Here is a 26,817-nt window from a genome sequence, read left to right as displayed (position 1 = left end):
TTCACAGGAACATTGTCTCATTTGGTGACAACGTGTACAGCTGAATAACAATGAACTTGAAGTTGAAGTTGACATACAGTCCTGTGCAAAAGCCTTTGGCATTCAGGTTTGTTATATGGTTACAGAAAGAATGGGCTTGATGGCATCCTGATCTCAACATCATCAAGGGTGTCTGGAGAGACAGAAGCAAGCGAGGCAGCCAAAGTCTGTAGAAGAACCGTGGCAAGTTCTCCAAGATGCCTGGAACAACCTACCAGCCGATTTTCTTATAAAACGGCAGAACAGTGTACCAAAGAGAATTGATACTGTTTTAAAGGCAAAGGGTGGTTAGACCAAATATTGATTTGATTTAGTTTTTGACTGTGTACCGCTCTCTATAGTAATTTTTTTGATATTTAGAAACTTCTCATTTAATTATTTTTGAAAGCATCTTCGCTTTCCAGGATTTTGTAACATATGTCTAAGATGTTTGCACAGCAGTGTACGTCAGTGATAAAAAACCTGATTTTGGTTTCGCTCTCAATGCGACGATTAACACATTAGCTCACTGTAAGAGAAAGCAGACGAGAGGCAGAATATAACACTGCAATTTAATCTGACAATTTCTCACTGTTTAACAGCCGCAAGTTGATTAAAAGATCAGCACTGACTCCTGACTTACAACATTAAACTTTGTAACAAATATCTCAGTTCGGAGCCAAACCCATAAACCTTCGTGTTTCAATCTTGGAAAATTAAACCCTTCCCCTCTGAAGTTGAACCAGAAGTCTTAACGATTGTAAAAAGATGGACTTTTTTTTAAACAAGGTTCACATTAAAACAATCCACAAGAAACAGTGTTTGGCTGTTGCATAAATTAAAAATAGACAAGTTCACATTGCCACACCAACTCTTCCCCCCCCACCCACCCCACTGAGTGGACTAAACCACTGTCCCAAACCTTGGTCTTCACTGTTAACTGGAGACCACCGACCCCATCCACAATACCCAAATGGTGCTTCCGTGGTGGGACAGGAAGCCCTGGGCCTCTCCATTGGATACAGGCTGCTTACGATTCGACAGACTGCTGCCTTGCCAAGTCCTGCCTTCCCAGGGAACTCCTGGCCAATTTCAGAGTCTATCCACCTGACTGTCACCCCTTCTCAAGCTCGCCGCTACGAGGGGACTGGCACAATCACCAAGTAACGTCCGTGAGGCTGGTGATCAGTGATACTCCGGCTGCGGAACCTGGTTCCAGGCTGTGGCTGAACTTGGGCGGCAGGACATGGTGACAGAAACATATTCTACTTCATTCAGAGATAGGGCGGAATAGGCCATGCTGCCAGCAACCCCAGCCTAGCCACAGGACAATTTACAATGACTAATTAACCTACTAACCGATACATCATTGGACAGTGGGAGGAAACCAGAGCACCCGGAGGAAACACACATATCCACGGGGGAGGACGTAGAGACACTTTACAGATGACATTGGAATTGAACTCTGAACTCCGACACCCTGAGCTATAATAGAATTGTGCTAACCGTGATAGAAAGAGGGAGGGGGAGGCTGCAGGGGACAAACACAGGGGAATATGTGAGGTGGGGAGGGAGGGGAACAGAGGGATGGGGTTGCAGGATTGGACACACAGAGACTACTGACCCTGCTCAGCACTCACAGTACAGTGTTCTCTCTTCTCCAACATTATCACAGTGACAACTGTACTGGCTACAAAGTACACCCTCCAGTTCCTTGGGAGAGGCACTACACTGCTTTTTAAGCCCAGCTCAGAGCAGAAGACTAGGCAGTGCTATGCACCCATGCTACTGGAACACACTGATAATACTACCCTCCTTCAGCCATCTGCAGTGCAGGTGTGTTAAAAAACTTGCTTTAATTAAAAAATATAGAGTGAAACTTTGACAGAATCTCAAGACATCAGAAATTAAACAGGACCATAGTTTCAGAATCTGACAACTTGTGTCAGACCTGGTGAGTTGTTCCAGCATTTTGAGGGTGTTACTCTGGAGTTCCAGTGTCTGCAGAATCTTTAACACGAGATCCAGAGTAACACAGAATACTGGAGGAACTCAGCAGGTCAGAGAGCATCCGTAGAAAGGAAAAAAGCGTCAGTGTTTCGGCTGAGTCCTGTTGAAAGGGCTCAGCCTGAAACATCGACTCTTTATTCCTTTCTACAAATGCTGTCTGACCTGCTGAGTTCCTCCGGCATTTTGTGTGTGTTGCTTCTGTTTGCACAGTCTTTTTATTTATTGAGATACAGTGATGAACAAACTCTTCCAGCCCAGCAATCCACCCTGACAGGACAAATTATGACGACCAATTAACCTACGAAACAGCATGCCACGTGAAACAGTGGTTCACGGGGAAACTAACAAATTCCTTCCAGATGGCACCGGAATTGAACTCTGAACTCGGAAAGCCTTGGGCTGTAACGTCGTCATGCTAACCACTACACTACTGTGACACCCTCTTGTGTTCATGTTCCAAATCCTCGTGACAGGGAAACCTCCCCTGCAATATTCGTAGTGTTTTTATTTTATTTTATTTAGCGATACAATGCAGAGTAGGCCGTTCCATCCCTTCGGCCCACACCATTCCAACAACTCCCAACAAACCTGATTAACCATTACCTAATTACAGGACAATTTACAATGACAGGTTAACCTACCCAGTACGCCTTTAGACTGTGAAAGGAAACAGAAGGACCTAGACACAGAGACCCCTTTCAGAACGGCACCAGTATTGAAATGCAGAATGCGGCTGTAACAGGCTAGCCGCTTCACTACCATGGTGCCTTATAGGGGGCTGGTGATTTCTCAAGACACTTAACACCATCACACATTCATGAGAGTATTGTGTGCAGTTTTGGTCCCCTAATCTGAGGAAAGACATTTTTGCCATAGAGGGAGTACAAAGAAGGTTCACCAGATTGATTCCTGGGATGGCAGGACTTTCATATGAAGGAAGACTGGATCGACTAGGCTTATACTCACTGGAATTTAGAAGATTGGGGGGGGGATCTTATTGAAACGTATAAAATTCTAAAGGGATTGGACAGGCTAGATGCAGGAAGATTGTTTCCGATGTTGGGGAAGTCCAGAACGAGGGGTCAGAGTTTAAGGATAAAGGGGAAGCCTTTTAAGGACCGAGATGAGGAAAAACTTCTTCACATAGAGAGTGGTGAATCTGTGGAATTCTGTGCCACAGGAAACAGTTGAGGCCGGTTCATTGGCTATATTTAAGAGGAAGTTAGATATGGCCCTTGTGGCTAAAGGGATCGGGGGTATGGCGAGAAAGCAGGTACAGGGCTTTGAGTTGGATGATCAGCCATGATCATAGTGAATGGTGGTGCAGGCTCGAAGGGCCAAATGGCCTACTCCTGCACTTATTTTCTATGTTTCTATGTAGCAAAGGGATTCCTGGTGGTGATTAAAAAGTTAATTGACATCCAGGGAAGTTTCAGTTGTCAGTAACTATGAGGGGTCGGAATCAAAATCGCCACGTTGTGATGTTCAGTTAAGGTCCAGCATGAACCAGCTGTACACATACAAGGTGCAATTGTATCTCCGTTTTCATTTATGTAAACTTGTGCAGAGGGTCTAGGTAGATACAGAGTGGATTCCCATCACCTATGTTGGATCCAACTGTTTGATTCTTAGTTTCTTTGCAAATATATATATATTAGATAGATAGCTAGAGTGTTTAAGACTTTTACACAACACTGTGGTAATTTTATGCATTGCACTGTACTGCTAGCGCAAAAAAGTGTTTCATGACCTATATGAGTGACGATAAACCTGATGCTGATATGGGTCTCCATTGTGGACAGAGAGTGGAATGGAGGGAGGGAGAGGGGAATCATAGTTGGGAAAAAGGGGAGGGAGAGGTGAGGAAGCAGGAAGCACCAGAGAGACATTCTGTAATGATCAATAAACCAATTGTTTGGAATCAGATCACCCTGCCTGGTGTCTCAGGGCTGGGTGTGTCTGTACCCACACACTCGCTGCCCCTGGCACTCCTTCTCTGCCACCTGTCCCACACCCTTCCCACCGTGCTCTTCCCTCATCATTCCCAACATTCGTTGCTCCCGCCAGATTAAAAAACTCACTCTCCGCTCCACATTGATAAATACAGTACTGTGCAAAAGTCTTAGACACCCTAGCTATAATTATATGTGCCTCAGACACTGGTGTTGACCATGCTGCAAGTCTTGGCTTTGTCCTCTGCTACTAGCTTCTTCTCCAGTCTTGATGAAGGGTCTCAGCCCAAAACATTGTCTGCTTATTCCTTTCCGTACATGCTGCACTTTGTGTGTGTTGGTGAGATTTCTAGCATCTGCAGAATCTCATGTTTATAGTTTCTGGTCCTGTTACTCTGTGATTCGATTTTTCAATTTTCCTTTCTTCTATCTACGCTTACTAAGCCAAGCATAAAGCAACAGGTTTTGTGCCTCTTTCCTGACTACTGAAGGGAACATCTGAATCCAACACCTACCAGACTGCACGCACTCCTCTCGCCTGCAAACATCCTTCAATAACACCAGTAACAAATGGCTACTCACAGTTGAAGGAAAGTCAGCGAGCCCCTGGTGGGTAAAGGAAACACTTTAAAGATAACATCAAAATAGATCTTAAGAGATTCAACACAACATTTAAAGACTGGGGAGACATTGCACTCAGTAGATACACCTGAAGGAAATCTGCTCAAGAGGCAACTGCACTACGTGGGAGCGACCTCCGCTGTGCCACAGAGAATGAGAGGCAGCTGTGAAAGGTGACACTGAACCAACCACGAACCACAGCCACCACTTACTCGTGCCCACAGGGCAACAGAACATGTGGATCCCAGATCAGCCTCTACAGCCACCTGAGGACCCACTAATAGGAGAACATCGCACTCAACTCGAATAATGGCTCTACAACAATAATGTTCAACTTGCTTTGATAAACCGCCTTAAATATACACTGCACCAACCAGCAACACCTACTCAACATGCAGTGAGTTAAGTTAATGGTCTCCAAAGACCCTGAAGATACAGATTTAAAGATATAGTCAATGAATATTAAAGGATTTGTAGGTGCCTTGCATACACAAGAGACTCTGCAGATGCTGGTAACACACACAAAATACTGGAGGAACACAGCAGGTCAGGGGGCATCTATGAAGAGAAGTAAACAGTCCACGTTTTGGGCCAAGATCAAGCTAAAAGGAGTCACCTGCCACTCATTTCCAACTCATCACCTGCAGCCTATTTAAACCCAGATCTCATCCACAATCCCTGTTCACTCATCAAACCAGCCAGCATCAACCATTTGCCCTTAGCTTTCTGTTGCTTTGTTGCCAATGAAGGCATCACAGTGGTGTAATGGTTAGCACAATACTATTACAGCTCGAGGCATCGGAGATCAATCCCGGTATCCACTATAAGGAGCTTGTATGCTCTCCCTGTGAACCACATGGTATTTCTCCAGGTGCTCCACTTTCTTTGCACAGTCCAAGACGTCCCAGTTAGTAAGTTAATTAGTCATTGTAAACTGTCCCGTGATTACGTTCAGGTTAAATCAGGGTTGCTAGGCAGTGCAGCTCGAAGGGCTGGAAGTGCCCATTCCACGCTATATCTCTCAATAAATAAATAGATAAATAAATAAATAAATCTAGTGTCTCTTTTGTGGCCCCTTGTGGCTTGTTATTTTGCAGTTGGTTATTAAAGTTATTGCTCACCACTAAATCATTTCCACTAGTTTGCTTTTGGGTCATGCCTCCCGAACATTTCCTGACCAGATGAGTGAACAAAGATTGAAGCTGAGGGCTGGGTTTAAATAGGTTGCAGGTGACGAGTTGGAAACATGTGGCAGGTGACTCTTGTTAGCTAGGTGGAGACCCGCCAACAGCCCTCTCAGTGCACAAAGCAGCCTGCCTGGGCAAACTGCATCCACTCACTGCCTGTCCTCCTAACCCACCCCCCCACCACCTCTGGCAGCACACTGATGACAGCCAAATATTGTCCAGGAAGGGGAATCAGTGTGGATGCTGAAGAGGGGCTGAGGGCATGCATTTACGATGAGAGTTTTTAATTTCAAATAAGTGCAGAGTATTTTTTTAAAAAAAACACACAGATTCCTAACAATAAGCACAAAAGATCGTGCAGATCCTGGAAATCCAGAGCAACACACACAAAATGCTGGAGGAACCTAGCAGGTCAGGCAGCATCTATGGAAGTAAATAAACAGTTAATGTTTCAGGCTGAGACCCTTCATCAGGACTGGAAAGGAAAGCAGATTGTACTCCTTCCACTCTCCCCTACATGCTGGCTTCTGCCCCCTTCATTTCCAGCATGCTTGGATAGATTAGATAGACAGTGTCTTTTCCTCCGGAACGGCAGAAGCCGAGGGGAGATCTGTTGTTAGGCTGCTTCTGGAGTATTGCATAGAGTTCTGGTCGTCCCATTATAGGAAGGATGTCCAGGCTTTGTAGAGGGTGCACAAGATGCTGTCTGGATAGGTGGGAACGTGCTATAAAGGCAGGTTTGACAAACTTGCATTTCTTTCTGGAATGGCAGAGGCTGAAGGGAGATCTGATAGGTGCTTATGAGAGCCATAGATAGTGCAGGCAGTATCTTTTCCACAGGGTTGAAATGTCTAATACCATAGGGTATGTGTTTAAGGTGAGAGGGGGCAATTTTAAAGATGTGAGAGGCAAGTTGTTTTTTTTTTATTAACACAGAGAGGGGTGGGTGTCTGGAATGTGCTGCCTGGAGTGGTGGTAGAGGCAGATACATTAGAGATGTTTAAGAGACATTTAGATAGACACATGGATGTGAAAAATATGGAAGGATGTGGACTCCGTGTAGGCAGAAGAGATAGGTTTAGCTGGCCATTTGATTACTGATTTAATCGACTCAGCACAACATTGTAGGCCAAAGGGCCTGCTCCTGTGCTGTACTGTTCTATGTTCTAAGAATCTCTCCCCACAACTCTGGCTCCCTCTCCTCTCACGTCACACATGGCTGAGGTTCTGTGCTCCCTAGAATATCGACAGCACTGCTCCTGCCCTCTGTTCTTGGTCATCAGTACCACGTGCTCCAGTTTCAGAATCCCCTTCCACACTTTCCCAGCACCCTGCAGTCGGTGGTAACGTACTCTCATCTAAAGCAGCTCCACTTATCTGTGCGATACCTCCCCACACTGAGCACATCTACAGAAAAAACATCATCCACCATCCAGGCCATGATCTCTTCTCACTGCTGACTACACCAATGGAAGTACAGGAGCCTTAGGTCCCATACCAGCAGGTTGAGGAACAGTTATTACCCCTCAACCAGCAGGCTCCTGAACCGGTGTGAATAACTTCACTCACCTCAACAATGAACTGATTCCACAACCTACTGACTCACTTTAAGGACTCTACAACTCATGTTCTCAATATTATTTATTTACGTATTTACCTCTTATTTTGTTTTTCTATTTGTATTTGCACCATTTGTTGTCTTGCACATTGGCTGTTTGTCGGTCATTGATTCTATTGGGTTTCTTTGTATTTACTGTGAATGCCCACAAGAAGATGAATCAGGCTGGTATATGGTGACATATACGTACTTTAAACCCATGACAGGTGGTCCCCAGCCCGGATGCAGGAGGAGGAGGGTTGGGCATGGGTTAGAAACCCCACCACATAAAAACCCAAAGCTACAGAAACGGCAACAGAAGCTCCAACAAAGACCTCACTCCTGGGAGCGGACGATCTTAGACACAAAGAAGATGGGCTACATGAAAGACTGGCCCAGGGCAGAAGACACTGGTGAGCTGCTGTTGACGTCTATGTCCCAGTACACGAGTGAGTACACATACCTCGTTAATAAATTTGCTGTGAACTTTGAAGCAATTCAGCTGGTCTGGGATCGGAATGCATTAATCCCTCCATGACATGGTACGTGGTCCTGTAGGGTCGACTGCAGCAGTGGGGAGTGTTTGAAATATCCCTACACTGAGTTGGAAAGATAGGTACATTTCTGGCCACACCCCCCCCCAAAGATACGCAAAAGTTCTGATCTCCAACCCCAGCTCTTGAGAGATGCTGTGGCGCAAGGCTAAAATATCAAAGAAAAGCTATTTTTCCTTGTGATCTTTTCAAGGAATTTTCTTTTTAATTCGTTTAATATGCTTAAAAAGAAAAAAAAAAGCAGTTTGCATAGTTTTTGAGCTGTTTCTCTGTGGAAAAATGGTTGTTTTAGTTCCCAAGTCCAACTTAACCCTGCTTGTTCAGATCTGTGAAGGAATACGTGTCCCATTACTGCAGCCTCTTGGACAACCAGAAGGAATTGAGGGAAAGAGGGGGAGTGGCTGGGGTGCAGGAGTGAAGACTTTGGGAAGGAGGAAGAGAAAGAGGGAGAGGGTGTAGCACCATTACTCGGTTTCATCATCACTGGTATTGTAGCCGGTTGCATCCAGGTCTGACTTGGGCGAGCAGGGCGGGGAGGTCTTGGAGAAGGGCCACCGGAAGGAGGGCGAGGGGGACCGGTCCCGGGTCGGGCTGCTGCTCGGGCTCTGTTTCGGAGTGATGACTTGTAGCATTCGGCCTTTGCCCTCCTTCAGCATGTGTTTCTAGAGTTTCAGGAGAACAGGGAGTGAATGAAAAACACCAACCGCATTCGCATCAGAATCACTGTAACAGTGTTTACATTTATGGGTGGTTTAATGTCATAGAGTCATAGAACACTACAGCACAGAGACGAGCTCTCTGGCCCAAACTGTAAATCTATCTAGTCCCATTGATCTGCACCAGACCATAACCCTCCATTCCATTTTTCCCCTCAGGCTGAATGAGATTAGAGTCGCAGGTTAAGGGTGAAAGGTGAAAGATTTACGATTAACCTGAGAAGGAACTTCTTCACTTCAAGGGTAGTGCCAGTGTGGTGCAAATCTCTCTAACATAAAACGTAGGACAATACGCACCCTTCCCACCCCCATAAACTTCCATTTCGGTGTCATCCACGTGCCTACCTAAGGTTCTCTTAAATGCCCCAATTGTATCTGCCTCTACCACCACAACTGGCATCGCATTCCACACACCCACCACTCTAACTTTGAAAGGTGAACTATTTAAGGGGAACACGAGGGGGAACATCTCCAGAGTATGGTGAGAATGTGCAACGAACGCCAGTAGGAGCTGTGGATGTGGATTCGATTTCAACATTTAAGAGAAATTTGGATAGGATACATAGATGGGTGGGGTACGGTCCAGGTGCAGGTAGATGAAACTAGGCAGAATGACAGTTCGGTATGTACTAGGTGGGCCAAAGGGCCTGATTCTGTGCTGTAATGTTCTACGACTATGCAGATTAGGGAAGACGGGCCTAATGGCTGACTTCTGGTTATTTTTCTATACTGTGTTGTTTGTTATTCAGGTGCTTACCAAGGCTCCCTCAGGGCCAAACATCTCCAAGAAGTTTCCAATGAATTCCCTCGACTTTTCCTCCCACTTTTGAATCAGGTCAATGCTCTTCTCCTCAACTTTCTGCACAAACTCCTTGGACTTTTCTTCCACATCCTTAACCTTCTGCTTGACTTTGTCGACACGCTCTTGTAGGTTGTACTTCTTCTCCTGGAAGGAAAGAGCGCGCTAGAGATAATGAACGGCTGCGTTCAAAGGGCAACAGAGACCATACAACATAGCAGCCACCTATAGAGATATGTACTAAAGTGGCCACTGAGTTGATCTCTTACCCTTATTTACCCGTATATACCCCTATTGCCACAGATGGATGAGGCAGTCAAGTCATTCGGTATATTTAAAGTGGAGATTGATAGATTCTTGATTAGTCAGAGTGTCAAAGGTTACAGGGAGAAGGCAGGAGAATGGGGTTGAGAGGGATAATACATCAGCCAGGATTGAATGACCAAGAAGACTTAATAGTCCAAATGGCCTAATTCTTTCAAATGTACACCACCTCACACTTGTCGAGATTTAATTCCATCTGCCAACCCTCTGCCCCAATTTTCATGTAACCTATATCCTGTTGTGGACTTAGACAACCTTCCTCACAATCCACACCACCAGCTATTCTTATTTCATCTGCAAGCTCACTAATCATAGCTCACAGAAAATTAGAAGAATGTTTATAATCACTAACATACAGTCAGTGGCCATTTTATTAGGACCATGCGTACAACAGCTCGCCAATGCAAATATCTAATCAGCCAATCGTGTGGCAGCTACTCACTGCATAAAACCATAAAACCATGGTCAAAAGGTTCAGCTGTTGTTCAGATTGAACATCAGAATGGGGAAGGAATGTGCTCGACGTGGTTTGACTGTGGAATGATTGTTGGTGCCACAGGGAGTAGTTTGACTATCTCAGAAACTACTGATCTCCTGGAACTTCACACACAATAGTCTCTAGAGTTTGCAAAGAATGGTGTGCAAAAAAAAAATCCACTGAGTGGTAGTTCTGTGGGTGAAAATGCCTTGTTAATGAGAGAGGTCAGAGGAGAATGGCCAGACTGGTTCAAGCTGACAGGAAGGCAACAGTAACTCAAATAACCACGCGTTACAACAATGGTGTGCAGAAGAGCATCTCTGAAGGGATGGGCTACAGCAGCAGAAGATCACAAATATACACTCCGTGGCCACGTTATTAGATACAGGAGGTACATAATAAAGTGGCCGGAGAGTGTATTAACAATACTGTATGTGTAAATTGTTCAGTGAGTTTCCCAGTGATTACACTTGACTATATTTCTCTGGAGGGTTTCAGTGGCAGGTGTCATATACCCAAATTTGACTATCTTGCTGGTTAAGTGTAATGAATGGGATTCTTTTAATAAATAGTCAGGTATGAGAAGAACACAACAGTTATTATTTTTCTTTCCTTTGTCTCTCGCCACACTTATTCTACCCTCTTCTTCTTTGTAACACTTAATAAAACAACTGTAAGCAACTAGCTTGATCCCTTATTCTTGACTTACTAAGAACCTTTGAATCCCAAAAATATCAGGATCCAACATGCCTTTCAGTGGACGTGCAATGCAGGAGTTAATACCAGTACACCTTCAAAAGGCGATGCCTCAAAAAGGCGGCATCCTTCACTAAGGACTCCACACACCCAGGATGCGCCCTCTTCTCATAAGAGAGGAGGTAGAGGAGGCAGAAGACACACACTCAATGAGTCAGGTACAACTTCTTCCCCTCCGCCATCAGATTTCTGAATGGATGGTCAACCCGTGAACTCTACCTCACTGCTTTATTTTTCTCTCTTTTTGCACTACTTACTTAATTTTGAAAATGTATATACTTGATAGTTTTTATTATTGTGAGTTGCAATCACTGTTCTCTCTGAGCTGAATGGGCAGTAACTGAAATGCTTCCGTATCCACACCCTCTGTGGCTGCACAACAGGAATTTTCTTTTACATAACATTAACATAATTTTGAAATCTATATTAATTTAATTAATGAAATATGCTGTAATTAATAAAACATTAATGAATATAATCCATAAATTTTCTAAATAATAAAAAACATTTAAAATGCCGCAGTTTTCAAGCCATGTAAATATTTCCTGCTGAGAGCAATGGTTGGTCCACACAACTATAAAAAAATTCAGAGGGAACTTGGATTGCAATATACTGCTGTTGCAAAATACAATTTTCACAACATATGCCAGTGATACTAAACCCGATTCTGATTTTTAATCACAATCACCACTTTCAGTCCCTTCTCCCCCAGCCCAACAGGTTCCATCGCCAATCGCTACTCAGACTCACATTTATAAAGCTGACATTCAGCTCTTTGGCAGTATAACCACGTTGCAGGTTCCGCCGCACATACACATCATAATCACGCACTATTCTGGTAATGATGTCCGATGTGGAGATCCCTTCCGTTCTCTGTGTCGGGGCAAACATCCCTACAAGTCACACACAGTAGACACACTGTTATGGCTTCACTGAGCTTTGAAACATACCCAGTATTCCTCAGAATGACAGAGCTCTTATTTAAGCAGAGCTTCCTCCGATCACCTCCATTCCCCATTTTGGTTACACCCCCCCCCCCCACCCCTTCGCTTCTCACCTCCCTCTTGTGCCCCTCTTCATTCCCTTTCTCCCATGGTCCACTCTCCTCTCCTTCTTCTTCAGCCTTTTACTTCTTCCACCTATCACCTCCCAGCTTCTCGCTTCATCCCCCTTCCCCACCCATCTCCCCCCTCACTTGGTTTCACCTATCATCTCCCAGTATGTACCTCTCCCGCATCCCCCACCTTCCTACTCTGCCTTGCTCTCCCTTCCTTTCTACTCCCAATTGAATAGGTCTCAATAGGTCTCAGCCTAATGTTTAATCCCCCCATAGATGCTACCTGACCTGCAGAGTTCCTCCAGCACTTTCTGTATGTGATCCTCAATGTTTTTGAAAGGACTCTGGTGAAGGCACAGCAACAGTGGTTAAGTTTTGCTGGAGTTATTTGGAATACATGTTGTTACAAGGCATGTTTTAGAACAGGAATTCCGCTCCGGGATATTAACCATCCTCTTTTCTCCCAATCATTTTTCAAAATGCTGACAATGTCAGCATTTATCGCATGTCCCTAACTACCCCCCTGAGATTGTTGACTATTTATTCTCTTCCATCGACACTGCCCCTCCAGCATTTTGTGTGTATTGCTCTAGGTTTCCAACATTTGCAGAATCTCCAGCACAATCAAAATCAGTCTTCTATGTCAGCATTTCCCATTGTATCCTTTAACCCCCAGAAATCCATTAACCTGTGCTTTCAACAAACTTAATGAAGGAACCTCTACAACCACCCGGGGAAGTGGTGGAGGCACTTACCTCAGCACTATAAACACGTACCTGCATCTTTAATGTGTTTGTAAACATCATCACTTCCTGCAGAGGAATATGGGATATCATCATGAGCTACAAAGTCAATCTGTAACAGAAAGAAATCTTCAAGATCTTGCTATTAAATCGACAATAATATTAAACACATTATTGGAGATTTAGACTGAATAGGATTAGGACTTTATTCCCTGGAGCACAGGAAATTGATTCAAGATGGTTTAAAGTTTAATGTCATTTCCTTTGTAAAGCTGATATTCGTTCTTTGGCAGTGTAACCATGTTGCAAGCTCCTCTGAACGTACACATCATAATCCCACACTATTCTGGTCATGGTGGAGACCCCTTCTGTCCTCAAGTGTAAAGCAGAACAAAGTAGTTATTACTTCCGATCCGAAGCAGCACAAAAAAACCCCACAATAATAAGGGAAAGGTGCCCCTCTGAACAGAGTGAAACTGTCATCATTATCAGATCGCCCTGATGAATGGGTGATGCAGGAAGAACACAGCTGGAGAGCAGACAATCCAGTTGCTTGAGTCCGTTCCATCAGGTCACTGAGATAACGCATGTCACGTAGCCCAACTACAATGTGTAAACTTCAAAGTCAATTTATTATCAAATACACGTATGCCACCACATATAACCCTGAGATTCACTGTCAAAAATAATAAATAAATAAGCAATAACTATTGAGAACACGAGATGAAGAGTCTTTGAAAGTGAGTCCTGTTCAGTGGGAGAAGTTCAGTGATGAAACAAGACTTTCACTCACTCCCCCAAGCAGTAAGACTGATCAGCACCTCCACCCACTAACCCACCCGTCCACATCCCCAGTCACCACTACTTTATCATCTCCTGTCAGTCTCTTTATGTACAGCCACTCCTGTGCCTGGTGTCACTTTATGAACATAAAATCAATCTGTGTATATAAGCTATATTGTGTATTTATATTTATTCTGTTTCATTATTATTATTGTGTTCTTTTGTGCTGCATCAGATCTGGAGCAACAATTATTTGTCTACTTTACACTTGTGTACTGGAAATGACATTAAACATTCTTGAACCTTGAAATCTTGCCTTGACCCACTTTACTCTCCTCCGTCACCCTTCAGGCAAAAGATACAAAAACCTGAAAACCCGTACTATCAATCTTAAGAATAGCTTCTCCCCAACTGTTATAAGATTACTGAACAGTTCCCTAGTATGACAAGATGGATTCTTGACCTCACAATCTACCTCATTATGACCTTGCCCCTGCACTGCATTTTCTCTGTAACTGTAACACTTTATTCTGCATCATTACTGTTTTACCTTGTACTGTTTCAACGGACTGTGTAATGATGTGCTCTGTATAAACAGCATGCAGGACAAGCTTTTCGCTGTAGCTCAGTGCATGTGACAATAATTAACCAATTTAGAGTGGACGTGGAGAGGACGCTTCCTGTACTGGGAGAGTCTAGGACTAGAGCACACGGCCTCAGAATAGAAGGACATCCATTTAGAACAGAGGTGAGGAGGAATTTCTTTAGTCTGGTGGGGGAGGGGGGCTGTGAATCTATGGAATTTGTTGCCACAGAGAGCAGAGGAGGCCAAGTCATTTTGTATATTTAAAGCAATTATTGATAGTTTCTTGATTATTAAGGGTGAGAAAGGTTACGGGCAGAAGGCAGGAGAATGGGACTGAGAGGGATAATAACTCATCTGTGATGGAATGGCAGAGCAGACTCAATGGGCCGAATGGCCCAATTCTGCTCCTACATCTTTTGGTTTAAACCTCTCAGATTCTTAGACTCTGCCCTCTCCCCTCCCAGGATTAACCAGTAAAAACTGTTTCTGTTTCCGTTGAAAATGAGCCAACAGGCTGGGATGTGGGAGCAGCTAATGAAGTATCTCACCCTGTGCATCTCGAGGAACTCGGGAGACAGTGACCAGGGTGCGTTCCGGACCACCTCGTCGACATAGCGGCAATGCCTGACTGCATCATACCTCTCCGCCTCATTCATCACAGTAAACCCTTTGAACTGGTGGGTCAGGTCATCGTTGCACACTGTAGGAACAAACAGGCATCCCGTCATTTACCTCAGCTTTGCAACTAGATCAGAATCCCGCCAGGGAAAACCGCAACCTCCATTCAAAGTCTCACAATCATGGAGTTATACAGAATTCAAAGTATGCATACTATATACAACCCTGAGATTCACTTTCTTGCAGGCGTCCAAATACAACAGATTCCACGATAAGGTGTACATAATAAAGACTGACAAGCATCCAATGTGCAAAAGAGGACACAGTGTGCAAATAACCTTTAAATAAATAAATAAATAATATATATTTTTACTTTTAAAGATACAGCGTGGAACTGGCCCTACTGGCCCAATGAACTGCTCCGTCCCAGCATCCCACCTATTAACTCTAGCTTAATCAAATGACAACTTACAATGACCAATTAACCTACTACCCCGTACGTCTCTGCAATGTGGGAGGAAAGCCACATGCTCATCAGAAGAACATACAAACTTCTTACAGAGGATGCCAGAATTGAACTCCAAACTGTAATAGCGTTGTGCTAACACTACCGCATCATTATTCAAAGATTCCAAGTACATTTATGTAGGCAGCATGCAACTCTGAGATTTGATGCAGGCAGCCATGAAACTAAGAAAAAGTTCAAAAAGGTTCAAAGGTCCAAAGGTTCATTTATTATCAAAGTACACAACTCTGAAATTCTTCTTTTCCGGACAGCCACAAAACCAAGAAAGGAAAAAAACAAGCAGCACATTCATCAACTCCCAAATCCTTCCTCCCCACACAAAAAATCAAACAAGAATGGAACAGGAACATCAAGCCCCCAAATCACCCTGCCCCGTACACAAAAACACAAGAAAGATCGGGCGAGAAAACACAGAATAAAAACTATAAGACTAAATAAAAAGTCTATCCTCTAAGTCCATATCCAAAATGCAAAAAACCTGGGCAATATTCTCCAGGCACAGCGGCAGGCCTTTCCATCTCTGGCAGCAGAGATGCCCCACCAACAATTATAAAGGCCATCTCCCCTCTCCGGTAGCAAAGCAATCCTTCAGTGATCAAAAGGAAGTCTCCCGTCTCCATTAGCAGAGCGATCCCACCAGTGATCAAAAGGCAGTCTCCCCTCTCTGGTAGCAGAGCGATCCCACCAGCAATCAGAAGGCAGTCTCCCGTCTCCATTAGCAGAGCGATCCCACCAGTGATCAAAAGGCAGTCTCCTCTCTCCGTAGCAGAGCAATCCCACCAGTGATCAAAAGGAAGTCTCCCGTCTCCATTAGCAGAGCGATCCCACCAGTGATCAAAAGGCAGTCTCCCCTCTCTGGTAGCAGAGCGATCCCACCAGCAATCAGAAGGCAGTCTCCCGTCTCCATTAGCAGAGCGATCCCACCAGTGATCAAAAGGCAGTCTCCTCTCTCCGTAGCAGAGCAATCCCACCAGTGATCAAAAGGAAGTCTCCCGTCTCCATAGCAGAGCGATCGCACCAGCAATCAGAAGGCAGTCTCCCCTCTCCGGTAGCAGAGCGATCCCACCAGTGATCAAAAGGCAGTCTCCCCTCTCCGGTAGCAGAGCGATCCCACCAGTGATCAAAAGGCAGTCTCCCCTCTCCGTAGCAGAGCGATCGCACCAGCAATCAGAAGGCAGTCTCCCCTTTCCATTAGCAGAGCGATCCCACCAGTGATCAAAAGGCAGTCTCCCCTCTCCGTAGCAGAGCGATCGCACCAGCAATCAGAAGGCAGTCTCCCCTTTCCATTAGCAGAGCGATCCCACCAGTGATCAAAAGGCAGTCTCCCCTCTCTGGTAGCAGAACAATCCTTCAGTGATCAAAAGGAAGTCTCCCGTCTCCATAGCAGAGCGATCGCACCAGCAATCAGAAGGCAGTCTCCCCTCTCCGGTAGCAGAGCGATCCCACCAGTGATCAAAAGGCAGTCTCCCCTCTCCGGTAGCAGAGCGATCCCACCAGTGATCAAAAGGCAGTCTCCCCTCTCCGTAGCAGAGCGATCGCACCAGCAATCAGAAGGCAGTCTCCCCTTTCCATTAGCAGAGCGATCCCACCAGTGATCAAAAGGCAGTCTCCCCTCTCTGGTAGCAGAACAATCCTTCAGTGATCAAAAGGAAGTCTCCCGCCTCCATAGCAGAGTGATCCCATCAGCGATCAAAAGGCAGTCTCCCCTCTCCATAGCAGAGCGATCCCACCAGTGATCAAAAGGCAGTCTCCCCTCTCCGGTAGCAGAGCGATCCCACCAGCGATCAAAAGGCAGTCTCCCCTCTCCGTAGCAGAGCGATCCCACCAGTGATCAAAAGGCAGTCTCCCTCTCCGTAGCAGAACGATCTCACCAGTGATCAAAAGGCAGTCTCCCCTCTCCAATAGCAGAGCGATCCCACCAGTGATCAAAAGTCTCCCCTCTCATTAGCAGAGAGATCCCACCAGTGATCAAAAGGCAGTCTCCCCTCTCCAATAGCAGAGCGATCCCACCAGCGATCAAAAGGCAGTCTCCTCTCTCCGTAGCAGAGTGATCCCACCAGTGATCAAAAGGCAGTCTCCCCTCTCCAATAGCAGAGCGATCCCACCAGCGATCAAAAGGCAGTCTCTCCTCTCCGGTAGCAGAGCGATCCCCCAGCGATCAAAAGGCAGTCTCCCCTCTCCGTAGCAGAGCGATCCCACCAGCGATCAAAAGGCAGTCTCCCCTCTCCATAGCAGAGCGATCCCACCAGCGATCAAAAGGCAGTCTCCCCTCTCCATAGCAGAGCGATCCCCCAGTGATCAAAAGGCAGTCTCTCCTCTCCGGTAGCAGAGCGATCCCCCAGCGATCAAAAGGCAGTCTCCCCTCTCCGTAGCAGAGCGATCCCCCAGTCATCAAAAGGCAGTCTCCCCTCTCCAATAGCAGAGCGATCCCACCAGTGATCAAAAGGCAGTCTCCCCTCTCCAATAGCAGAGCAATCCCACCAGTGATCAAAAGGCAGTCTCCCCTCTCCAATAGCAGAGCGATCCCACCAGTGATCAAAAGGCAGTCTCCCCTCTCCAATAGCAGAGCGATCCCACCAGTGATCAAAAGGCAGTCTCCCCTCTCCAATAGCAGAGCGATCCCACCAGTGATCAAAAGGCAGTCTCCCCTCTCTGTAGCAGAGCAATCCCACCAGTGATCAAAAAGCAGTCTCCCCTCTCCAATAGCAGAGCGATCCCACCAGTTATCAAAAGGCAGTCTCCCCTCTCCATAGCAGAGCGATCCCACCAGTGATCAAAAGGCAGTCTCCCCTCTCCGTAGCAGAGCGATCCCACCAGTGATCAAAAGGCAGTCTCCCCTCTCCGTAGCAGAGCGATCCCACCAGCGATCAAAAGGCAGTCTCCCCTCTCCATAGCAGAGCGATCCCACCAGTGATCAAAAGGCAGTCTCCCATCTCCATAGCAGAGCGATCACACCAGCGATCAAAAGGCAGTCTCCTGTCTCCATAGCAGAGCGATCACACCAGCAATCAGAAGGCAGTCTCCCGTCTCCATAGCAGAGCGATCACACCAGCGATCAAAAGGCAGTCTCCCATCTCCATAGCAGAGCGATCACACCAGCAATCAGAAGGCAGTCTCCCCTCTCCGGTAGCAGAGCTATCCCTCAGCGATCAAAAGGCAGGCTGCCAGCAGTCACCTTCCACATTCGCCACGATGCTACAATCTCTCCCTTGTTGTTTTAATCGGTGATCAATGGATTGGTGAAACGGAGTCAAACCTCGGCTCACACTCCACCCCCCCAATCTTCTTCCCAAGAGGTTCACGCACGCTGCCTCTGTCTGCCGGAATCCTCTCTGAGACTGCAACAACCTCCAATCTGTAAATCACACGCTCCTACAGTTCCAGAATCCCATTCAGGACAAAAAAGCAAACGTAAAAGACATAAAAGAAGTGAAGTATGTGGTTTCATAATTTATCCAGAAGACGTCGACCAAAGGGAAATTGTACGCAGGTGCCATCTTGACTGGAAGAAACATCATTCAAAGAAAACATCAAGCACCAAATGCACAAAAAACAAATCGCGCAAACGGCAAAAAACGAGCGAATAACACACATAATATAAACATCAAACTGTAGAGTCTTTAAAACAGTCTAGGAATGTTCAGTTTAGTTAAGCAGAAATACATCTAACATGAACTGCAGAGTCCTTTGAAAATAAGTCCAATCCACAAACCACACCAATCAAACCTTGTCCAGGACCCAGAACCCCTGCACCTTACTCTCCAGCAGCCATCGAGGGGATGAGAGAGACTGGTTAAGCACAGGCAGACAGCGTTGAACACCCTCTCGCCTTCTGCTTTCGTGCTCGTTGATTTCAATCTCACTCGACGCTTTAATCAGCGAGTTGGTCGAGACTTGGAGCTGATGGTGGTTTCGAGCTCTGCCACTCCATTCCCAACCTCACTCTCAACCAGGCCGAATTCCCTCGAACACAACAAAAGTGCCAGATCATTCCATTGGCCCAGAAACACATTACCAAAATGTAAATTACAAGCTGCAATTGCACACAGATTCGTATGTCTACCATATACAATTTGGAAATTCATTTTCTTGCAGGCACCCACAGGAACACAAAGAAATACAAAAGAATCCACAGAAACACACTAATAACAAAGAGTGACCAACATCCAATGTAAAATCATGCAAATAATTAAAAAGTAAATAAAATAATACTGAGAACATGAGATGCAGATTCCCCCAGAGTACATGCACAGTCTGTGGAGTCAGCTCAGCATTGAAGTGACTGAATCTCGTCCAGGAGCCTTACAGCTGCTCCAAAACCGGCTGTCATGGGACTCAAGACTCCCGCACCTCCCACCCAATGGCAGTAGCGAGAAGAGAGGGAATTGGGTCAACCAAAAGCAGACAGGATGGGCTCAGGTGGGCGATGGAGTGGTGGGGCTGAACACCAGTTCGTTTTCCGCTTTCGGGCCTCATCGCTTTAATCTGGCTTGACGTCTGGCCAGGCGCGCTGCTCTCCTCTGCCGTTGCTCAATCTCCGTCCACTTCAAGGTGACGTACCTGCATTCCAGAGAGTCAAGCTCACCAAATCCTTCAGAAGACTGTAAAATCGCTAGATCGTTTGGACGATTCAAAAGTATGTTTATTAAGGGGAAATTATAATCTGCGGATTGCAGTGATCATAGTTCAGAAGTATATCTAGTAAAATATCTAGTGGTTTTGTGAGCTGCCTGCAAAATGTCGCCATACATCGCTAGTGTCATCTTGGCACAGAAAGACCCTTTGCCTCTGTTCCAAAATGACCATCAGCAACCCACTCGCACTAACCCTATTCTAGCCACACTCCCTGCAGATTCTACACCTCACCTGCTTGCTAGAGTCAATTTCCAGCAGCCAAGTACCCTCACCGACCCTGTATGCCTTTGTGATGTGGGAGGAAAATACATCAAGGATGCATAATTTTAAAGGAGGTTACTCTCCCCAGCGACACGGACATCTTCAAAAGGTGATGCCTTAAAAAGGTGTCATCTGTCATTAAGGAGCCCCATCACCCAGGACCTGCCTTCTTCTCATTGCTAACATCAAGGCATCAAGGAGGTGGTACAGGAGCCTGAAGACACACACTAATGTTTTAAGAACAGCTTCTTCCCCTCCGCCATCAGATTTCTGAACAGACAATGAACCCATGTACACTATCTCACTATTTTTTTTGCTCTCTTTATGCACTTTGGCCAGCGAGGTGGAGATACATCTTTTCTGAACAGACAATGAACCATGCACGGTTTCTTTCCCTCTTCTGCCCTCTTTAATTAATTTATCTTCTGATAAGATTGTGGGTCACATGGTCACAGCAGCCACTCCCGCTCTAATCAAAGCTGCATTTGTTCGTCCTTAATGTCTCTTTTATGATTGCAAGTCACTGCAAGTGATCAAGAACATCAGGTACTGCAGGTCTACTCATCAGCCAGTTGCTCAAAACCAATGGAGCTGGATTTGGCGTGGACCTTATGACCGTCTGTGCACAAGGGGAGTGAGCAGTCTAACAGTAGGTGATCGTCTTGACATTTTGCTTGTGATCGCCAGACCCTGTCAGACATCGGTAACGGGGAGTTCGGTGGCTCGACGGCGAGACCTACAGCAAGCGGACCTGCCTGGCCCCGGTTGTTGCACAGATTACTCATCAAGCCACGGGGACATCCATTGCAGCTGCCCAGGGGGGAGATACTGAAAGCGGTGTGGGGCAGCGCAGGTGTGGTGGCACTCGGGAGTCCATGCTGACTGAGGGGAATGGCCCCTCTTCTCCAGTGTTTGAGAGGTAGAAGGTAAGCTGGTCTGCAGCAGGCTTGCTCTTGTCAACACCATCAATCTACAGGACATGTCACTCAGGGACTCGCGGTATATTATATATATTTGTGTGACTATATTAACTGCTATCTTATATGTGCTATATGTGGCTTGTGGTATGTTTTGCAGCTTGAGCCCAGAAGAACATCCTTTCATTTGGCTGTATTTATGTATGGTTGAATGACAATTAAACTTAATTTTATACATATATCTTGCTATAGGGAAGAAGTCATCTCTCTGACACAGTAGTGTCAAGAAAACAACCTCTTCCTCAACGTTGGAAAAAACAGAGGAGCTGGTTGTGAATTACAGGAGGAATGGAGACAGGCTAACCCCTATTGATATCAATGGATCTGGGGTTGAGAGGGTTAACAGCTTTAAGTTCCTCGGCATCCACATCACCGAGGATCTCACGTGGTCTGTACACACAGGCTGTGTGGTGAAAAAGGACACAACAGCACTTCTTTCACCTCAGATGGTTGAAGAAGTTTGGTATGGGCCCCCAAATCCTAAGAACTTTCTACAGGGGCAAAATTGAGAGCATCCTGACTGGCTGCATCTCTGCCTGGTATGGGAACTGTATCTCCCTTAATCGCAGGATTCTGCAGAGAGTGGTGCGGACAGCCCAGCACATCTGTAGTTGTGAACTTCCCATGATTCAGGACATTTACAGAGACAGGTGTATAAAAGGCCCATTGGGGACCCAAGTCACCCCAACCACAATCTATTCCAGCTGCTACTCTCCAGGAAATGGTACCGCAGCAAAAAAGCCAGGACTAACAGGCTCCCGGACAGTTTCTTCCACCAGGCCATCAGGCTGATGAACTCACGCTGATTTCAGTGTACTCTATATTACACTGACTGTTCTATTTATTATAAATTAATATGATTGCACATTGCATTTAGACAGAGGTGTAACATAAAGATTTTTACTCCTCATGCATGTGAAGGATGTAAGAAATAAAGTCAATTCAATCATAATTTGTGTTTTTAAAATTATGTATTACAATTTACTTCTGCAGCAAAACAACAAATTTCATGACATATGCAAGTGATATTAAATCCGATTCTGATTCTGAACGTATGGGGGAATGTCATAAGAACATAAACAGGGGCAGGAGTCGGCCATCTGGCCCCTCGAGCCTGCTCCGCCATTCAATACGATCATGGTTGATCTGGCCATAGACTCATCTCCACCTACCTGCCTTTTCCCCACAACCCTTAATTCCCCTACTACGCAAAAATCTATCCAACCTTGTCTTAAATATATTTACTGAGGTAGCCTCCACTGCTTCATTGGGCAGAGAATTCCACAGATTCACCACTCTCTGGGAAAAGCGGTTCCTCCTCATCTCTGTCCTAAATCTACTCCCCTTAATCTTGACTTTATGTCCCCTACTTCTAGTATCTCCTAACAGCGTAAACATCTTTCCTGCCTCTATTTTATCTATTCCTTTCATAATTTTGATACATGTTTCTATAAGATCTCCTCTCATACTTCTGAATTCCAACAAGAATAATCCCAGGCGACTCAATCTCTCCTCAGTCTAACCTCCTCACCTCTGGAATCAACCTGGTGAACCTCCTCTGCATTGCCTACAAAGCCAGTATATCCTTCCTCAAGTATGGAGACCAGAACTGCACACAGTACTCCAGGTGCGGCCTCACCAGTACCCTGTACAGTTGCAGCACAACCTCCCTGCTCTTAAACTCAATCCCTCTAGCAATGATGGCCAAAATTCCATTTGCCTTCTCGATAGCCTGCTGCACCTGCAAACCAACCTTCTGTGATTCATGTACAAGCACTCCCAAGTCCCTCTGCACAGCAAAGCATGCTGCAATTTTTTACCATTTAAATAATAATCTGACCTTTCATTTTTCCTCCCAAAGTGGATGACGTTGTACTCCATCTGCCAAACCCTTGCCCACTCACATAACCTATCTATATATCCCTCTGCAGACTCTCTTTATCTTTTGCAGAATTTGCTTTTCCATTCAATTTAATATAATCAGCAAACTTAGATACACTACACTCGGTCCCCTCTTCCAGATCGTTAATGTATATTGTGAACAGTTGCAGGCCCAGCACCGACCCCTGTGGCACACCACTCACCACAGATTGCCAACCAGAGTAACACCCACGTATCCCAACTCTATGCATCCTTATCTTATGGATAAGTCTTTTATGCTGTACCTTATCAAATACCCTTTGGAAACAAAGTAAATAATGTCTCTCTGTTCCCCTCTATCCACTGCACTCATTATATCCTCAAAGATAGGTTGAAGGTAGTTGTTTTTTTTAAACAGAAAATGGTGGGTGTGTGGTAGGCGCTGCCAGAGGTGGAGGTAGAAGCAGGTGCATTAGGGTTATTTAAATTGGTATAGTATGATAGACAGTGAAAGGCTACATGGGAGGGAAGGGTTAAATTGATGTTAGAGTAGGTTAAAAGGATGGCACAACTTTGTGGGCCAAAGAGCCTGTACTGTGCTGTACTGTTCTATATTTTATGTTCACGGAGCCATCCTTCAACAAAAAGGGTATATTTCGGATGTCTAGAGATTGCACTGTGGCTTTTGGGGCAGATATCTATATTGAAGTGTGGTAGGGTGGAGACAAGTCCCTACCAAAGGAAGTGTAAGACACTCCTTTCCTCCGCTAGCTCACATGTCACCCTTGGGCAAGGTGTAGCACATGCTTAACACCCCAATTAGGGTCATGAGAAGCCATGGGAACAGATGATGGACGATCCGATGAGCAACTGATGCATATCACACATCCTGGTTATGTGATCACTGACACCAGGCAGACAATCTCTGAAGAGTATTGATAATGGCTGGGGTCACTAGTCTTGTAAAGACACTGCACAGCAGGCAATGGCAAACCACTTCTGTAGAAACTTTTCCAAGAACAATCATGGTCATGGAAAGATCATGATTGCCCAAGTCATATAACTCTGCACATAATGAATGAACAAATCAGTATTGAATATTCAAAGGGGTTCTGCTTGTTGGGATTTACCACCACTGTAAATATGTAATGCTGTAGATTTACCTGTCTAGATTCCAAGTAACAATAATAAACCAATTTACCTATTACAAATCTCCTAATCGCCAGACAGATTTATCAAGAGGACCGTTGCTCCCTCACCTCTCACTCTTCAGTCAAAAGCTCTGATTACCCAACATTTCTATAATCACTTTTTGACCTTTCATACGTTTAATAGTGGATGCTAAACGGGTACCATTTGTGTTCCAAAGCACAACGTACTGTAGTTTAAAAGAGTAAAGTGGAGGTTGACAGATTCTAATTAAGTTAGGGCATGAAAGGTTATGGGGAAAAGGCAGGAGAATGGGGTTGAGAGAGAAATAGATCAGCCAATGGCAGAGAATTGATGGGCCAAATGGCCCAAATCTATTCCAATATCTTATGGTCTTATGGTCTAACAGAGGCACAGCGAACATGATGGAATCTGTGCTGGTTTGGGGCTGGCCCCTGCACTCCAGTGTTCACTCCCTGGACGAAAAACTAGATTGCCATCACCTGCGACCAACCAAGTGCGAGAAGAGGTACTGCTGCGTGCTTGTTCTTGCAGAAACATGGCTCCAGCACAACATCCCATTCACTATCAATCTTCAGGCCATGCCACTCACAGAGTTGTGTTGATATAATTTTTTGACTGTATCTGCTATCGTAACTATATGTGTTGTGTACTGGGTTTTGCACCTTAAACTTGAAGGAACATCGTATACGTCTGTGTGGTTGATTGACAATCAAACTTGAACTTGAGCTTGAACAGAACCCATTATCCAGGCTGAAGTCCACGTTCACACATGGGTGGAAGTGACAAGGCCACTTCCTAGTTGTCTTGTAAGATCTTAAGTTGAAAAGAGGGCAGAAAAGATCCACGAGGATGTTACCAGGACTAGATGGCTTGAGTTATGGGAAGAGCCTGGGACTGTTGTTCCTGTAGCGGAGGTGGCTGAAAAAAGACCTTTCAGAGGTTTATAAAATTACAAGGGGTTTACAAGGATAGTCACAGTTTCCCACCCCCCAACCACAAGGAATTAAGGGAGTCTAAAACTAGAGGGCAGAGGTTTAATATGAGAGGTGAAAGATTTAAAGGGGATCTGAGGGAATGGTTTTTTCCCCACACAGAGAATAAAGAATTAAAGATTAAAGATTATTTTTATTTGTCATATATAGAATGAAGAACAGTTCAGCACAGGAACAGGCCCCTTGGCCCACAATGTTGTACCAAACCAATTAAATTAGTCATCAAATGGCTAACTAAACTCTCTGCCTAAATGATGTCCACATCCTTCCATTTCCTCACATTCCCATGCCTATCTAAACATCTCTTAAAAGTCCCCAATGTATCTGCCTCTACCACCACCCCAGGCAGCGCATTCCAGGCACCCACCCCTCTCTGTGTAAAAAACAGCCCTCACATCTCCTTTGAAATCCCCTCTTGCCTTAAACACATGCCCTCTGGTATTAGACATTTCACCCCTGGGAAGAAGATATTGTTTGTTTACTGTATCTATGCCTCTCAAAATCTTAGAAACCTCCATCAGATCCCTCTCAGCCTCCGCCGCTGTAAAGAAAACAACCCCCTTTTTTCCCAACCTCTCGTGATAGCACATGTCCATATAACAATTACACACGGAAACAGGCCATCTCGGCCCTTCTAGTCCATGCTGAACGCTTACTCTCACCTAATCCCACTGACCCACACTCAGCCCATAACCCTCCATTCCTTTCCTGTCCATATACCTATACAATTTTACTTTAAACGACAATACCGAACTTGCCTCTACCACTTCTACTGGAAGCTCGTTCCACACAGATACCACTCTCTGAGTAAAGAAATTCCCCCTCGTGTTACCCCTAAACTTTTGCCCCTTAACTCTCAACTCATGTTCTCTTGTTTGAATCTCCCCTACTCTCAATGGAAAAAGCCTATCCACGTCAACTCGATCTATCCCCCTCATAATTTTAAATACCTCTATCAAGTCCCCCCTCAACCTTCTACGCTCCAAAGAGTAAAGACCTAACTTGTTCAACCTTTCCCTGTAACTTAGGTGCTGAAACCCAGGTAACATTCTAGTAAATCTTCTCTGTACTCTCTCTATTTTGTTGACATCTTTCCTATAATTCGGTGACCAGAACTGTACACAATACAAATTTGGCCTCACCAATGCCTTGTACAATTTTAACATTACATCCCAACTCCTATACTATGCACCATTATTCCTAGATCACTCTGTTCTACTCCATCCTTCAATGCCCTACCATTTACCATGTATGTCCTATTTTGATTATTCCTACCAAAATGTAGCACCTCACACTTATCAGCATTTAACTCCATCTGCCATCGTTCAGCCCACTCTTCTAACTGGCCTAAATCTCTCTGCAAGCTTTGAAAACCTACTTCATTATCCACAACGCCACTTACCTTAATATCATCTGCATCCAGGTAAACCTCTACTGCGCCCTCTCCAAAGCCTCGATGTCCTTCCTATAACGGGGTGACCAGAAATGCAGGCAACCTAATAAAGCTGCAGCACAACTTCCTGAATTTTGAACTCAGTGTTTTGACTAACAAAGGCAAGCTTGCCACATGCTTACTGAAACCACCATATCAACC

At 45.2% G+C, this 26,817-nt stretch overlaps 1 protein-coding gene across 7 annotated transcripts in view; it reads right to left on the bottom strand.

Annotated features, from left to right (window-relative positions):
• Positions 1 to 571: 571 nt before the first annotated feature.
• Positions 572 to 26,817, bottom strand: part of LOC140725785 (choline-phosphate cytidylyltransferase A-like) — an 88,678-nt gene continuing 62,432 nt past the window's right edge. For all 7 annotated transcript variants that reach the window (XM_073041692.1, XM_073041690.1, XM_073041691.1 and 4 more), the window contains 5 exons: positions 14,730 to 14,881; positions 12,846 to 12,924; positions 11,763 to 11,905; positions 9,413 to 9,601; positions 572 to 8,601 (listed from right to left, as the gene is read on the bottom strand). In XM_073041692.1, the coding sequence (XP_072897793.1) occupies positions 8,404 to 8,601; positions 9,413 to 9,601; positions 11,763 to 11,905; positions 12,846 to 12,924; positions 14,730 to 14,881 (761 nt within the window). In that variant the 3' untranslated portion in view covers positions 572 to 8,403. The remainder of the gene's footprint in view (positions 8,602 to 9,412; positions 9,602 to 11,762; positions 11,906 to 12,845; positions 12,925 to 14,729; positions 14,882 to 26,817) is intronic.

Source organism: Hemitrygon akajei, chromosome 3 (assembly GCF_048418815.1).
Source record: "Hemitrygon akajei chromosome 3, sHemAka1.3, whole genome shotgun sequence".
Lineage (NCBI taxonomy): Eukaryota > Metazoa > Chordata > Chondrichthyes > Myliobatiformes > Dasyatidae > Hemitrygon > Hemitrygon akajei.
Note: the sequence above shows the minus strand (reverse complement) of the source record. Positions and strands in the feature narration are given on the sequence as shown.